Source organism: Panthera onca, chromosome A1, assembly GCF_046562875.1.
Source record: "Panthera onca isolate mPanOnc1 chromosome A1, mPanOnc1 haplotype 2, whole genome shotgun sequence".
Taxonomy (NCBI): domain Eukaryota; kingdom Metazoa; phylum Chordata; class Mammalia; order Carnivora; family Felidae; genus Panthera; species Panthera onca.
In genome coordinates this window covers 65,508,861-65,526,459 of record NC_138339.1, presented here as the reverse complement: position 1 = coordinate 65,526,459, position 17,599 = coordinate 65,508,861, and the positions used below count along the sequence as shown (strand labels likewise).

Here is a 17,599-nt window from a genome sequence, read left to right as displayed (position 1 = left end):
AGGGAAAGCATATGGGAAGTTGACCCCAGTCCCAGGGCCCAGATGATTACACAGGCTTTGCCCTCTCTTTCCAGTGTCCAGCATAGTGAATTAACTGTTATCTCTCCCATTTCCAATTGTTTTTCTGCACGATGATACTTTGAACCACCACCACCCCGGCCTCCACAGTTCTGACAAGCTGGGGCAAACCTGTCGGCCTCCGCTGTTATTTCAACCTCAGATAAAGTCTCTGACAGAGAAGTGCATGCTGGGAAAGCCCTCCTAACAACAGAGGGCTCACTGCTGTTCAGTGCTCAACACAATGGCAGGTTGCTCAGCCAGAAATTAACCACATCTGCTGAGGGTGAATGGATTTATTTTAGCAAATGTATAAACATTTTATGTGATTTTAACCCAAGTATATCCGGGGGGGGGGGGGGGGGGGGAAGCTGGAAGCAACTATGCCAAAATATTAATGTTAATAATTTTGGGTGATGGGACTACAAATAAGGGTTATTTTCTTCTTTATGCTTTTCTGCAATTTTTCAAAAGAAAAGGCTTTCCCCAATCTACTTGCCAATTATGTTTCTCCATCCCAAAGGTGGAAGTCCCAACATCCCATGGATGTCCTCTACCTCTAACAACACCTTTCCACCAACCCACCCTTTCTGAAACCTAGACCTCACCCTTTCTAAGATTTGGCTTTCAATTCTGGGACCTACCACATAGTCTTTCAACACATCAGTTTTTTTGGTTTTTTTCCCCCCCTTAAATTAGCTACAGTGGGTTTCCTGTTTGTTACCTGCAAGTAAAGATCTCTAATATAGGCACCAAAAGATAAGAGCTATGTGAGAAGATCCAGGGGTGTGCAGTTTCTATGTGTCTAAATTGATTTATATCTACACTCCTTGCCATGCCAGCACCTGTGTTATAATAAGCCAGAGTGTTATAAATACGATTCTGGAAGACCAGAATCACGTGGCATAGGCACTTGGTAGGCTGGCAATCAGAGGAGTTTGAGAAATTGACAGCTTATCTTCTAAACCATTTATCTTGAGTGTTAGTTGTGTTAGTACAGCTTTAGGCAGGAAGTGCATTGGTGTGTTTAGGGAACAATCAAGAGATCTGTGTGGTTAATTAGTATGACCATGCAGGGTAACAGAAAAACAAAGCTGTAAAGAGGCCCCAGAGTTGAAGTCCCCAACTTCTAGGCTGAAGAGCTGGACTTTCATCTGGGACAAAGGGGGTGCAGAGAGATTCTGAATGCCTGCATGTGCCCTCTGTTTTCAGAAAGAAAACTGGCAGCAGTGAAGAAAATAGACTGGCGACAGGTCCTGGCTTTTCATATCTACTCCCACTGTATATTCTGGTCTCAATCTCATATGGACTCTGTTTTCCCAGAAAACCACCTAAGTCTTCCTATATTCTAGTCTGCACTCTTTAAAACAGCTATTTCAAATCAAAAGTCTTCTTAGACCTCTGACCCCACCATCTCCCCACAATCTGACAGTTACCGTCACATATGGACATTTTCAACTTCTGCCTTCAAATCTACAAATGCACTTTCTGCTCCCATCCTTCCTCTTAAGGCCAACCTTTCCACCATCCCAGGGACATCTTTCTCTGTTATCCTTTCTCTATGCACCTTCAACATTTTTCTCTAAAATCTCACTGCTTTTAACACTTACACATAATGAAGTCTCTCCTATGTTAAATAACCTTTCCTCATTCATAATGCTTCTCCAGCTTGTCCTATTTCCTCCAATACCTTCCACTGACAAATTTCATGAGAGCTGCCTACATTCCATCTTTCCACTTCATTTCCCATTCATTACTTCTGCCTTCTGATACTGTACTCTACTGAAATAGCACCTGTGAAGGTCACCAGGGACTGTTTTGTTCCTAAAATGCTGTTGTCAGAAATCTGGACACTCCATCACCCTCCGTATCTAATCAGCCTTCAGGACCTCCTTGGTTATTGTGCCTTCTACATACTTCTCATTTCCATCATTAACGCTTCTCTATCCCCACACCATTCCTAATCCAAGACTCAATCATATCACCTCTTAGTCTTGCCCCATCCCATCCAATCTCCCCACAGTGACAGAATCAGCTTTCTGAAACCCAAATCTGATGTGTCTCCCTTGCTTAAAGCCCCTCAATGGCCCTCAAGATAAAGTATGATTCCCTAACCTAATTCACATAATCTGACCCCCAGGTACCAGGTGGGGAACTTTTCTATTTACAAAGATCTTGTAAGACACCAATGAACATGGCAATTAGGAGGTTGCAGTTGACTATAAGAGATGGTCAGTGGGGATGGAAGTTCAATCAACAGGAGGTTAAGGAAGTGGAGGCTGGTTGTGCAAGCTATCTTGGCAGGAAAGGAGATAGGACTGGGACCTGTGGGTAAGGTAAGATTAAGGTTTTGCAAGGGAGGAGATGCCAAACATTTTTAGATGGAACATGAAGAGAGATTCAGGCAAATGAAAAGATAGTTGTAAAGGTTCTGGCAATGATGACACAAATCAGAGACTGAGCCCACACTGCTGGCAGGAGTATAAATAACTTTTCTGGACTATAATTTGGAAATCACACAATCATTTAAAAAAGTAAAATTTCCAACCTTTGATTCAGTAACTTCACTTCTGGGATTCTTCTTCCCTGAGAAAACAAGCATGGGTGTGTACACTTAGCTACAGGGATGATGTTTATCAGTCTGTACTTAGAAAAGCAAAACAGGGGTGCCTGGGTGGCTCGGTCGGTTAAGCGTCCGACTTCGGCTCAGGTCATGATCTCGCGGTCCGTGAGTTCGAGCCCTGCGTCGGGCTCTGTGCTGACCGCTGAGAGCCTGGAGCCTGTTTTGGATTCTGCATCTCCCTCTCTCTCTGCCCCGCTCCCCCCTCCCCCCCCCCCCCGTTTATGCTCTGTCTCTTTCTCAAAAATAAATAAACGTTTTAAAAAAAAATTTTTTTAAAGAAAAGCAAAACAAAAAAACCAAAACAAAACAAAACAAAAAACAACCTAAAATGTCGTAAGAGGATTTTGATCAGTTTATGGTACATCCATTCAGTGAAATGATGCATAGTCATTAAAAATATACAGATAAGATATGAAATGGAGAGAATACAATATTTACAATGCCATCCCATTTTTGTAGGAAAAAAATTGTTTTTATATGCAAAGTCTGGGAAGACATACATTGGAATATTAACAGTAGATATCTCCGGACAATGTGGTATTGTGAAGTTTTATTGTTTATTTGCACTTCCTAAAGTTTATCATGAATAGGAATACCTGAATAAAGAAAACAATTTATAAAATCACATACACACAGTGAGCCCATTTATATGAGTTTAAGAACAAACAAAACTTCTATGGTGAAAGAAGTCAGAGCAGTGGTTATCTCAGAGACGCTACAGACTGGGAAGACACACAAGAGAACTTTCTGAGGTAATTAAACATCCTGCATCTCGTTTTTGGTGTACACATAGGCAAAATTTTATCAAGCTGCGGATTTAAGATCTGGGCATTTTACTGTATGTAAATTATATCTCCTTCAAAAGAAAATACACCCACAAGACAGAAGGGAAAGAGGAAGCAGTTAACATCACAGAGCAATTTTGGGGTGAAAAAGGAAGATGATGAAGTTCTGTGACAAGATCTCAATTTTCTCAGGAAGTAGGCTGTTTTGTAATGGGCTGTGAGGAAGATGCAGGTGGGCTTGGATTGAGAAAGGGGACACAGTGGAGCAGTGCCTATGCAGTAGAAATGCGTGGGGAGTTTCCTAGGGCTGGATCATAGGAGTGGGCATCAATCCCCAGGGCTCCTCAGTTTACTGTGGTATATGCCAGGACTCTGCAGCTTAAGGAACAAGAGGAGAGAAACCAAATGGTTCAGTTTCACTTCGTTAATTGTGACAGCGCTGGACTGTCATAGAGAGGGGGTAAAAAGCCAACAGAATTCTAGCAGGGAGAACTGGGAGGAGTGGAGAGGGACAGAAAGGCCTTGATGGCAGAGTAGAGATAGCGGAGTGGGAGCACTAAAGGCTGTGGTCAGAAAGGGTTTAGTTTTGAGGTCCTGAGGGTGAAATAGTTCAAAGTGGAAGCCATGCTCAAAGCACAGCACAGCTGGGACGGACAGGAGCAAAGAAAGCAAACATTTACCAAGCATTCATCTTCCACCACCAGGCACTTCACAGGTTATCAGGCCATTTAAGCAGCACCTGAACTTTGCAAGGATGCACCACCATGATGTTTATAGATGAGGAAACGCCCTGAATCAGTCAGTCAGCAAGCAGCAGTTTCAAATCCAGATTGGACTCAAAGCCTCTACTACATTCAGCGGCTACACAAGTCAAATCATGAGCAATAGGACCAGAACTTTAGAGAATCCACATACGTAGATATAAGAGTCACCCAGGTTGCTGGTGGAGAGGAAAAGTATCAGTTGTCAACATCTGGGGGAATGTCCAGTAGCAACCAGAACAGGAAAAAGTAGCCCAAGCAGATGGCCCATGCTTTGGGAGCATTGTCCTGGAAGACAGTGCATCAGAGTGGCAGAAGAGAAATAGAGATCCATATCCTGGTTCAAAGATTCGAGAGAAAATGAGCAGTATTTGCTTAAGGGTTTTTTGAAGTGGTGTCTTCAAGGGAAAATCAGGTTTCAGCTTAAAGAAACCCGGGAGTTTGGGGCATGATTCCAAGAGTTACCAAGAAGGGCAGACAGAAGAGGGGAGGAGTAGGGTTGGGAGAGGAAGGATAGGCTCAGCACTGTGTTGGCAGGACCCGAAGTCATGAGGAAAAGACTTTGAGGGCTGGAGGCTCCACTGGGGTAAAAGCACATGGAGTTACAACTGCAACACCAGAAGCATGGCAAGGAAAAGTGTCAGGCATTACCTGATTGACCATAGGCAAAGCTTCAACTTAACCCCTCCGCTTTAACCTCTCCTCCCTTTATCTAGGGTGAATGGTTAGCAGTGGGCAAGCTACAGACTGTTTTGAAAACAGTAATAGGAGCTATTACTTACCAAACACCAATTGTATACCAGGTTAACTCTGCAGTAGCAATTCACTTAATCATGACTGCAGGGCTACAACCTACCCCTTTTTACAGATGATCAAACTGAAGCCTAGAGAGTTGAGGTTACTTGGCCAAAATCATGGCCACGGCCAGGATTTCGAACCAGGTGTATCTGGCATCAAAGTTCTAATCTTCCTTTACTCTGTTCATTGATGGCAAAAATTTTATACATAAGCTTCACAATCGTGAAGTGTTCATTTTTAAAAGTGGATTGACCTAAGGTGAACAAACTCTTCTTGCAGACTTACTAGACTGAGCAGAAGACGTTCTAGTTCAGAGGTACATTAAAAATAAAATGGAAGCCACACATCTTTGAATAAGCAACAGGGCAGATTCTGAAGGTAACAAGAATTCGTAGCTCACAGGAATAAGTTCTTTGCATGAAGTCAGACAGTGGGGGAGAAAAAGGCAAATAATTGAACCTAAAATTTCCTCTCGGAAATTAAAATACAAGGGTGTCTGGCTGGCTAAGTTGGTAGAGTGTGCAGCTCTCGATCTCGGTTGTAGGTTCAAGCCCCAAGTTGGGTGTGAAGTTTACTTAAAAAGAAAATTAAAAAAAAAAAAAAAAAAAGAAAGAAAAAAATGAGAATACAAGCAACAATACCTTAGGAGGGGAGCTCCAATAATAGTCCAGACTTTGTCAGATCAAAGGTGACTCTTCTTTAGGGACTCATTCGCAAGGACGTAGATCTGTTCTAGCAGGAGACGTGACATCCCTTATGAAACTGACAGTTACAACTCCAAAAAAACATTCCTTCAAAACACACTGCCATGGAGAAAGGGAACAATGACACCTGTGTTGGGCCCTTCATATATATTTGATTTAATCTACAAACCCATTCCAAGATAGACAGTGTTAACTTCATTTACAGTTGGGGGAAACTAACGAACTTGTTTGAAGCCACAAAAGGCCAAATTTGAACCCATATCTATCTGCCCCTCCTACCTATCCACACTAAGTTGCCTCTTTTCACTGGAATGCACTACTGATTTATTTTAACTCCTTGCTTCTCTTTGATTCTCCCTTGCCTCTCAGCAATGCAATATCCTGTTCCCACCCCCATGGTTTCCCAAACTTTCCTTCATGAACACAGAAAATATCTACCACATCTCTCTTAAACAGAAAGACCCACAACTCATTATGAGATTTTGTTATAAAACATTTAATGTTAACCTACAATACAATGTAAACTTTTATGAAAAAAATTTAAAGTACACTAGATTTCTTCAGTAAATTATCACGTAACTATTCAGGCGCAGTACAAGTTGGGGCACTGCATCCTTTATGGATGGATTTCCTGTTGCTGCATTCCTCACAAGTCCTAAAAAAGCCATTTGTAAAGTGGAGCTCCTTGTTCAAGCACCAGATAATACTCCCCTGATTTTGCATTCTGGGGTTATCACTCCTTCCCACAGTCATTTTCTGAAACTTTTTCCTTGGCCTTGGCACCATTAGCAATTTTCATAAAGACTGCTCAGTTGAAGATTATAGGTTCTTCTTCTTCTTTTTTTTTTTTTTTAAGAGATAAATATTCTCCTCTGGCCATTTTTTATCCAACCATCATAGTGGAAGCAAGCAAGGACAAAGTATTTGCCGCAGGAAATTCTGTAGAAGTGGAAGAAAAGACCAGAGAGGCCCCACTGAGGCTGCAAAAATTCAACTGACTCCAATTGGAGGTCTTTGCTTGGTGATTTCCCATGGTTATTCAGCTGAATCTACTTCAGTTTGGGGCGTGCAGAACAAAACTTGAAACAGGTGTCTTCGTTAGGTTGACGACTTGCTGTTTGAACAGCTGAAATAACCAAAGGTGATTTGGAAATGAGCAACTGCTTGCAGATCATCAGCTTCTCAGTATTTTCTCCCTTGCAGGTCCCATTGAGTTCTCCGAGGTCCTTGGGAGTAACACACAGATTGTACTGACTTGAAGTGATAAAATGTGCATCCTTCATGGGGGAGGAAGGGAGATGGCACCAGGCAGCAGCCCTAGGGTCAGCAAGGAGACAGGAATGGGGTCTGAGCAAAGCAGGCCTGTTTTAACATGGACTAGGAAAGAACATGTGCTTCAGATAAAACTTCTTGAAACCTAAAGTAAATGAGTAGGCAATCCCAAGAGCTGTACCGACATAGACTTTTTCTTAATATTCTGGCATCTGACCTCCTTCACTGAACAAGTTTTGAAAGGGCAAGAGGCATAAAGTGCACACTGTAGAATAAGATGCAGACTGAATTAAGGAAAAAGATTTACAACTTTCCAAGGAAGCATAAGCAAGACAGTACACCCAAACTAGAGAAGGCCCATAATACCCTCCTCTCCTGTGTAAGGCTAGGGAAACAGCTATGAATTTGACAGGGAGTGAGGCTCTGAGTTAAGTGGAAGAATTCCTCTTTGCATGGTTGTCAGCAGGAAGCAGACGTCACATAAAGCTAAGTGGAGAATATGGTTTATCCTGGTATTCACTCCAGATACATTTTATACCAACAGACAGTGATCTTCTACTCATCTGGCCCTGAGGCAGCTAGGAGCAGAATTAAGTTTTCCTACAGATGGTGTTCTAGACACCTGTGCCAAGGCCACTGGGAAATTCCCAGGCTCCCCACCCTGTCCCATGGTGTTTATCCCAACCACTGAGGGTTGCAGAAAATAGAAGCCACATCACTGCTACCTATAAGAGTGGCCCTTAGATTTTAGGTAAGCAAGAGAGAACGCCTTTGGAGACTGCAAATCTACCAAGTTATGCTTTATTTTGATATGAACCCCCAGCCTCACAGCATGCTAGGAACTACAGTTACTTTGGTAGCTTGCTGTGTTACAAGTCTGCACCAGTCTAGCTGTAGAACACTTTGGAATATTTGCCAGCTCATGCTGGCATCTATTAATACATGGCCTAACCCATGTACCCATTACTAGAAACTCAACCACAGAAGAGACATCCAGAGGTTAAAAAACCCTATTACTTAAACAGAGCAATAGAGGGAGAGGATTAAAAACTGCCTCCAGCAAGTGGCTACATTAGAAACTAAAATGTGCCTTCCAACAACTTGGAAGTTCAGGAGTTTGGTCTTGGCTCCCCTCAAAGTCTCTAGTTCTAACCTTAAACCAGCACCATCACCACCACCACCACCACCACCACCACCACCACGACCACCACACTCCCACTGAGACAGGCAGGGCACTCTCATGGGGTTCTGCTGGTTCTACCATAGGCCCTGCTAGTCCTTTGGGAAGGCACCAAGCTTGGCAATTCAGGAAAGCTCAGGGATGGGCACGAAGAGCATGCATGTGTCAGAAGAGGAATGAAGAGCTGCTATCCTTTGGTTCAGATCCCATAATAACCACCTGGTACAGATTCCAAGGGAAAGCTGCAGTCATGTATATAGGTGAGTATACACGGGAGTTCACACCACACGTATGGGTATATCTGTCTATACATAGCCTTTGCAGGGCAATGAATCCAGATTTCCTCCCCAATACTCCAAGTGGGGCGCACAGGTGGCAAGAAAGGACAGCAAGAGTTGGACCAAAAAGAACAACCTCTCTGGGAATGTGAGAGGGACAATGGCAGAAATAAGCACAAACCAGCCCAGGGCACCTTTATTATACTCTTGTGGGCTAAGGAGCCCAGGGCATGAACTCATAGGCTTAAGAATTGGCTCTTTATCAAATAAAGTTAAGGAAAAAAAAAAAAACAACAAACACCTATGTCAGCCTCATTCCTTTGGTCATTACAAAGCAACAGAAAACATTTAAAAGTTATTCATAAATGGTGGGAAGTTCAAGGAACATCTCTGTTCTGTGCCTTCTCTTCCCTCTCTTCTCCGGTGGTGGGAGAAGCAAGTCCTCAAGAGATGCTGCAGTAGCTGGTTGATGGGGAGGTTTTTTTCACTTTTATTTTCCATAAAAGCAAGAATGAATGAGAACTAGTGAGAATGTCCCCTTCCCCAGCTGGGACAATGACTGGGTTGGAGGTGAAGAGTCTCCTTTCGTTGGAAGGTGCGTGGTGCAGAGGCAGTAGGGAAGGGTGGGCTTGCCGGCGGGAACATTCATTGCTGACCTCGCGCGCACACACAGGTGGTGACTCTTTTAGGCAGCATGGTTTCTGATCCTTCCTTAGGATGCAGCAGTCTTTTAAAAAAAATATTGTATTATAATAATAATAATATGAATTTCTCTCTCTTGTTTTTTTGTTTTTGTTTTTCCATTTCTTTTAGGGATTAGGGTAGGAGGGGAGAGGAAAAAAAATGTCATTCATCTGTAAGGTCCTGAACAAAGAGAACCTCTGTGTGGCTGAGTCCGGCCTCCTGCAGCGTGGGGGGGTTGGGCCACTCCTCTGAAGGGATGCAGGGCAGCACCCGCCGGGGAAAGTTGGCTTCAATCTGAAACTTTTCTGGGCTTTCTTTCAAGGAGAATAAGAAGTCGTGGATTACCTGCAGATCATACAGGAAAAGGGTGGTGAGAAAGACAAAGACAGACAACACAACTATGAAATCAAATATCCCTAGCTCTCTCCAGGATGACTCTGAGATATGAAGTAATCACATTACAGTGGAATTCTATTGTGAGGTCCTTCCATTTCACACAGCAAATACGTAGGGCAGTTCTTTGAAGAGATTACACAGCCAATGCCAGTCCTACTTCTGAACTGATTCATGGTTTTTTTTTTTTGTTTTTTGACAACTTGTTTGCTATAAAGCTAAAAATTTTTTACTTAGAAATAATTAGAGGGGTGCCTGGGTGATTCAGTCAGTTAAGTGTATGACTCTTGATTTCAGCTCAGGTCACTAGATCAAGCCCTGCATTGGGCTTTGTGCTGACAGTGTGGAGCCTGCTTGGGGTTCTCTCTCTCCCTCTCTCTCTCTGTCCCTCCCCTGAGCACGCTTCTTGCTCTCAGAATAAATAAATAAGCTTAAAAAAACATAGGCGCCTGGGTGGCTCAGTCGGTTAAAAGTCCAACATTGGCTCAGGTCACAATCTCACAGTTCGTGGGTTCGAGCCCTGCATCCGGCTCTGCGCTAACAGCGTAGAGCCTGCTTCAGATCCTCTGTCTCCCTCTCTGCCCCCCGCTGCTGTGCGCGCGCATTCTCATGTGCGCTCTCTCAAAAATAAACATTAAGAAAAAAATCAGAGAGTTACAGAAACAGAAGTACAGAATTTTCTTTGAACCAGTTGAGAGCGAACTGCCAACCTGACGTCCCATCACCCCCAAAATACTTGTGCATGTCTTATAAATAGGACAATCTCCTACATAACCATAATAAAGCCCTCAAAAAAAAAAAAAAAAAAAGCCAGGATATTAACTGGCACATTATTGTTGTAACATAATATATATTTATTATTAAAGTTTTCAAGTTTTGCTAGTTGCCTTTAATAGCAAAACGCATGAAGTTTAGGATTATGTGTTCCATTTCATCGTCACATCTTCTAAGCCTCCTCCTCTAGTCTGGAACAAATCCTCAATCTTTCCTTGACTTTCGTGACCTTTCACTTTTTAAAGATAACTGGTAACTTATTTTGCAGAATGTTTTCTCAATTTGTTTGCCTGATGTTTACTCATGATTAGATTCTAGATGTGTTCTTTGGAGGGCGTGTTACAGAAATGCTGCTGCATTCTACTAAATGCATCCTACGCAGTTGGAGCACAATTCCAATCTGCCCCAGTGCCTATAATGTGCACTTTGATCACTTCATTAAGGTGGTGATTGCCTCTCCACCGTCCAAATTCTTCTTCTCTTTGTAATTAAAGAGATTCTGTGGGGAGGTACTTTGAAACTGTAGACATAGTGTTCCTCAAACTTTCAACTTATTTATACTAACACAGAGTCATGATTTCCTACTTTAATAGGTTATAATGTTATAATATTCCTTTTAATGTTCAAATTGTTCTAGATGGAGTCAGAAGGAGTCCAATCAAGATGGCTTCTGTGTCTTTATGGCAAGTCTCATCATTTTTTGAATAATTCCTTGCCTTCTGGCACAGGGTATTCCAGGCTGATCTTGTATTTTCCTGCCCCAGCTCTGGAATCAGACATTTCTCCAAGGAGCCCTGGTTCTTCTTAATGGACAATGGTACTTAAAAGCCACGATCCAGGTGTTAGGTATGTTCATTGCTATTGGGGTGTTTCTGCTCCCAAGCACTCTCTGTGTAAAAAACTAGAGAATATGTGAATATACATACATACATTGAAATCTATATTTCTCTCTATATATGTACACAGAAAACCAGGAGTTTGCTTCCCCCTCCTCATCCAGTTCTGTCTTTAACACCCCACCCCACCACAGGCTACTCAGGCTCTGACTTCTGTGCACTCCTGTCCCCACATGTGGACACTCTCTTAATTTGGTCAAGATCTGACACACTCCATGTGGACCTGTCCTCTGTGAGAATGCCCTCCTCACCCTGCTGTGACTCTGATAAAATAAAAGTAAATTCTTAATGAGAAGTAAGGTGACATCAAGAAAACTCACATTACTAAAACCTAAAATGTGAGGTACCTATGGAATAAGCCACCTTTATCATCCCCAGTCTCTGGATGCCACACATTAAGAACAGGCACACTGGATCCACTCTGTGGCCCACTTTATCTAGCATGCTACTTCTACCAAAAAAGTCTAAAGGATGTGTTGTGGAGGGCACTGCTAACCTCTTTCTTTCAGGTCACTCCCAAAGATCAGGAACACAACATTCAAGTTACCCTTACTATTTTGAGGGAAGTTACATCTCATAAGTTTGTTCTCTTCTGTGTGAAGCAGTCCTTTCTTCATGTGTTTTAAACTGACCTCTTTAGAGCTTTTAAGAGGCTGCATACTTCATACATAACATACATACTCTAGAATTTAAGGAGTAAATCCATGCTCTTCTCTAAATCCACTCATGATTTTATAAACTCCTCATATTTTAATCTATCAATCTCGATCATTTACAGTTCTTGTCTCTCTTTGCAATTTCCATTAACCCTCACTCTCTTTTTATCTTGAGTGCATCAGACATGTACCAAATATTACTGTTATGAACCCAACATGGGCTTGAGAAGGGTGAAACAATATTTTGTTTCCTTTTCAATCTGGTTTTAAAATACTTAATCTGGTACAAAATGGGCATTTTCTGTTTACCACTAACAATGGACATCACCTCCAGAGGTCACTTTTAGTTCTAACAGATAGAAAAATGAATCCTGAGTATAATTTGGATTCTAATAAGTATTTAACAGAAAGTCAGCTGCCACTTTTCTGCCACTCATGAGACCTGGAGATTTTTCTATAGTCTATCCTTTTTTATCTTAGCATTTTACTATTATCAATAGCTGAGCTTTGTGCAAATGAAGTGTTTCACTGAGCATTCACTCTTTGAGATTATTTACAAAGGGCAAAGCTCGCAGGAAGACCAAAGTCTGCAAGAGCACAAAAACACTATAAATCATTACTCGGTTATATGTTAAAAACTCCATGAATGTTGAAGGCCCATACCACCACCACACTTCTCCTTTACACTTCTTTCCCATCTCTGAGTCTTGTCCCCACCTATGACCAAGTATTTCTCTCAGTCTGAGGTTTTCGTTGTTTTTTTTAAAATAACTTTTACTGAGCACCTATTTAAGAGTCTTTAAGGATTCAATAGTTAACAAATGGGTTGGTTCCCCTTCTACCAGAAGCCTATTCTGTTCCACAATTCTAACGGATTTTCCTCCAAAACTCTCAAGAGAGTTAATTTTTGTTAGGTTTTTCACATACATAATGTGAGTTTGAGGAGTAGAAGCTCCACAGGGTTCAGGTGTACTATGATGTGAAAGTGAACATGGTGACAAGCCAAAATCCATATGCAAACCATTGTTAGGAAACACATCAGGGGAAGGGAATGAACATTTAGTGACCACCTACTACATGGTATGTAGTATGTGAGGCTCATTCATATTATCCCAATTTAAAAATCAAAAGTTAGCGATGTGAGCACCTTCCCTCAATATAAATAAATGCATGAATGAGAGATAAACAGGAAAATGAGAGAGCTGCTCACTTTTCTTTCGCCAGGATTCCTCCCAACTTTTTATCCTGCATTAGCGGAGTCTTACATTCCCTACTAGTCATAAGCTCCGTGAATTCCAGAACCATGTCTCACTCATCTGTATAATCCTTCGAGTGTCTAGAACAGTGACTGAGGTATCTTTAGTTTAAAGTTATCGGAGGGCAGACTATATTTCCATTTAACCGATGAGGTATCTGAGGCCCTGTAAAATACTCTGCAACTTGTCCAACGTTCTTTACTTAAACAGGAGAAATAATAAATATGCTACCCAGGTTCACTTGACTACAATGCATCCTCATTACTATTACATAGTTTATTCTTGACTACTTCGAGTGATCAAGGAAATGGCAGAATCTACTGTAGTTGGTAAATCTGGAAAGGCAACATACCAACTCTCAATATAAACAGAAACTTCCTTTTGGTTATAAATACCAAAACCAACAGTTAGCATTTGAGTCCTTACAAAGAGCCAAGCACAATGTTGAGCCCTTTACATATGAACTTAATCCTAACAACAATCCTATTAGAGAATACCTAGTATTATACCCATTTTATAGATGAAGAAATTGAATCAATGAAGTACACTGACCAAGAAAACACATCTCTAATCTTAGAAGCATGAAAATTTGATCCTCATTCTGTGAGACTCTAAGAGTCTCTGCTCTTAACTATTTCCCTACAGAATGACAAACACTATTTACCTTTAGATACCAAATATACAAGGCAGCCCCATAAAGTGAGGTTCCTGTGGACTAAATGGACAGGAATGGAAAGTGACAACTGCATGCAAACTGTACATGCATTTATATTCAGATGTGTAAGGTCAGTGGAGATAGAGTGAGGGGTTCTAGTGGGATCCTGAAGCCAATGTGAGCCAAGCAGCGTGGAAGAGCCTCCCACCTCAAATATACAAGTCTTTTGTGGAGCTTCTTGGTAAGGTACACTTTTTTCTCAGCAGAGCTCAAACATGATGAAAGAAAACCATAATAGCTGCTTTGAGTTGGCAGCTAGAACTGAAGGAACACAATGGTTCATTGCACTCTTCTCTCTGTACACCCCTTCCTTTCCTGTTCATCAGCCCAGCAGATATGCCAACAACACTCTCAAGACTCTTCAAAAGCTTCCAAATCTATAGCCCAGACCCTACATACACTTTACACAACTTAGGCTGTCCTTACTGTTAGAGACTGTGAGAAGTGGAATCGTCTCTCTACTCGAGAATCATTGGGTAATTTGAAAATGATCTTGACACTCTCGGGGTCATCAGGGGAAGGCTCCGGGGGCAGGCACTCCAACTTCCTTTCCTTTTCCTCTTGTAAATTCTGTATAGACACAAAGCGAAATTGAGGCTATGGCTCCAATAGGGAAAACAGAAAACAGCAATACCATCACCACGTAGGTTTACTGTGAGGCCAGAAGAAAAATTAATGACTAATATCTAAGACAAACTTCTTGGGAAAAGTCAGAAACACCCAAATTCAAAGTAGGATTGCATCACATGTATTATTTATTAACTATGTGAGGGCATTTATCTATCTATCCAAAAAAAGGCTTAAAAAATGGCTAAAAGGGGTGGCTGGGTGGCTCAGTCAGTTAAGCATCCGACTTCGGCTCAGGTCATGATCTCACGGTTCGTGAGTTCAAGCCCCGCGTCAGGCTCTGTGCTGACAGCTCAGAGCTTGGAGCCTGCTTCACATTCTGTGTCTCCCTCTCTCTCTCTGCCCCTTCCCTGTTCATGCTCTGTCTCTCTCTGTCTCAAAAATAAATAAACATTAAAAAAAAAAAAAGAAAAAAAAAAAAGAAAGAAATGGCTAAAAGACACTGGCTATAATCAAGTGGCAATACATGATGAAAGAAGATCACGAATGAAATGCCAAATTAGCTAACACTGGTGCTAAAAAAATAAAAACTGCTGTGAATTAACAGCATTTTGACTGCTTGTTATCCATTTATGCTTACTTTTCATGGAAGAGAGTTGTTTTGCCTTTTACTCACTGTTGTTTCTGTTTTAATAAACAAAAAAATTTTTTAAAACTACTTTTTGTGAAAATGCAGTAAATATAGAAATGACAAGGAGTGGGTAGCTGGCTAGCTCAATCAGTAGAGCATGCAACTCTTGATCATGAGTTCAAGCCCCACAATGCATGCAGAACTTAACTTACTTTAATAAAATGGCAAGGAGAATTAAAACACCCACAAATCCCATCATCTTCTAGTTTTTTTCCTTTCACACTTAAGACCACTTTGGGAATCACAAGGAGTAAAGACAGGTTCATTACCCGCCGACGTCTCTCCTCTGCCAACTTTTGTTGTTGTACTTCCTCTTCCTTCCGCCGTTTCCGTTCCCGCTCCTCCCGTTTCTTTCTTTCTTTCTCTTGGTCAGCCCTGAGAGAGGCCAGGTAGGCCTCATCCTGCTGTTGTCTCAGCACCTGGGTCTGGTTTCGTTCTTCCCTGTGGCCAAATCATAAGCACAGAAGGAAAAGAGCAATCTGTTTTTTCTTATGTTGAAATTTTTGGGGGGTAAAAAGGTGACAATCTTGGTAGATGAGTATTTCATACTACCATAAAGGATTCCAAAGCAGAGCATGGCAGAATCTGAACAAGCCATCTTTTCCCCAGTTTAATTTGGCAAAAAAAGAACTGGCAAGCTTTTCAACTTCACAATTAAAACTATTCTGTTCCTCAATTCTAACGAATCAAACAGTATTATTGTTGAAAAGCAATCATCAAGATCATGTTTTACAAGTAATACCCTTTTGAGTTACTGCATTTTTGTATATACTGCTTTCATAAAACCAAAACCACATCCGTGGATCTCATAAGACTCAGAAAATGGAGAAATATCTTTGTTCAGAATTCTACTAAGAGAAAATATTGTAACGTTCTGGTGTATTTTCTATTTTCTCTCCCAAAAATTGTATATGTACATATACATAGGAGTGAGAGAGAGAGAGAGAGAGAGAGAGAGAGAGAGAAAGAGAGAGAGAAAAAGAGAGAGAGAGAGAGAGAGAAAGAGAGAGAGAGAGAGAGAGAGAGAAAGAGAGAGAGAGAGAGAGAGAGAAAGAGAGAGAGAGAGAGAGAGAGAGAGAGAAAGACCATAAAATTATAAGAAAATATACCAGAATATTAAAAGTTGTGGTAGGATTATGGGTGATTTTAAATTTCTTTTTTGTGCTTTTCTGTATTTTCAAAATTTTCTACAATTAACGTATAATACTTCTGTAATGGAGGGAAGGGTTTTAACAATTCCACGTATTTTATATTTAAGCTCCTTATATCATGGTTCAGCTATTTTAAATGACATGACATTATATATTCTTGAGCCCAGACTCTTGTCTTTATTTCAATTCACATCTCCAGGAACAGATGATCTGATGGGAGAATTATTTAGGTCAAAGTACATAAATATTTTAACACTAAATAGATAAGGTTTTCAAAGTTGCTTAAGACAGAGAAGTCAGGATCTATGGAGCCCTGGGTCAGCCACCCAAATTTACAGCTGGTTTCTGCTTGTTTCAGAGAGAAACTCCTCTGTACCTTTCAAGGCGTTCTGACACCAGGTAAGTCTGGTTTGCATCCATGATAAACGTCAACTGGTTAATAAGGTCATCGGGCTGAATGAGGCCTTCTAGCCGTCCCACCACAGTCATCCTCCGATCCTTCAGCATGATCATGGCCAGGAATGGATAGGTGTTCTCTCGTAAAGCCTGTGACACTGACACAAAGAAAAGCCAACAGATTAAGGGCAGCCCTCGGGAAGAACCAGATCAGCTCTTAGACTTTCCACCATGAGCAAGAGAGAACTGTTTTAATTCCACCTGGGAAAGAAAGGAGGTGTCATTTATTCTCTGCATACCTTTTTTTCCTCCTAGTTTCTTAACCTTTGTTGTTGGTATATTTTTGTGTCCCTATTTCCAGGTAATTTGATTAGAATAGGACAGACTTTTGTGGTGGGGTGGTTGTCATGATGATGCTAGGGAAGACTGCAGAGGTCAAGGACAGTGTCTTTTTGATAGGTAGGAAAGGATCTATAAAGAATCTGGCTACTGCTGAGCATAATTTTTCTCTATGTTGGGTATCAAGCCTAAAGCAAATAAGACTGCAAATCTCACTTTTATACTACTGGTGATCAACTCCTATCATCGTCTCTGCCTTTTCTTCCTCTTATTCAATCCCTTCCTTACTCCTCTTTTCATGTCTCCCTACCTTGCCCTCCATTAAAAGGGCTAGTTTTTCTGTTCCAAAGGAGTTTAGAAAGTTGGTCTTCCAAATAACCAATATTTTACCCTAACAGAGTTTTACTTATGTTTTTCTTATGATTTGAAAGAGATTTTATAAGCATCTGTAAAAAAATATCCTTAGACTCTTTCTATTCACTACCCCCACCCCAGAGCCATATTAGAACGGCAAAACGCACCCTGTAGGAATTTATCAGAGGTATAAATATCAGTTAGGGGTAAAAAATCAGATTCTAAAATGTAGGCAAAACATCTTTGATTCACTGTGCTAGGACCTACTA

General features: G+C 41.3%; 1 protein-coding gene across 1 annotated transcript in view; it reads right to left on the bottom strand.

The window, feature by feature from the left end:
• Positions 1–6,200: 6,200 nt before the first annotated feature.
• FAF2 (Fas associated factor family member 2) overlaps positions 6,201–17,599 on the bottom strand; it is a 77,884-nt gene continuing 66,485 nt past the window's right edge. Inside the window, exons 8-11 of the mRNA XM_060635101.3 lie at positions 16,618–16,795; positions 15,360–15,531; positions 14,259–14,402; positions 6,201–9,487 (exon numbers count right to left, since the gene is read on the bottom strand). Coding sequence (XP_060491084.1) covers positions 9,305–9,487; positions 14,259–14,402; positions 15,360–15,531; positions 16,618–16,795 — 677 coding nt within the window. The 3' untranslated portion in view covers positions 6,201–9,304. The remainder of the gene's footprint in view (positions 9,488–14,258; positions 14,403–15,359; positions 15,532–16,617; positions 16,796–17,599) is intronic.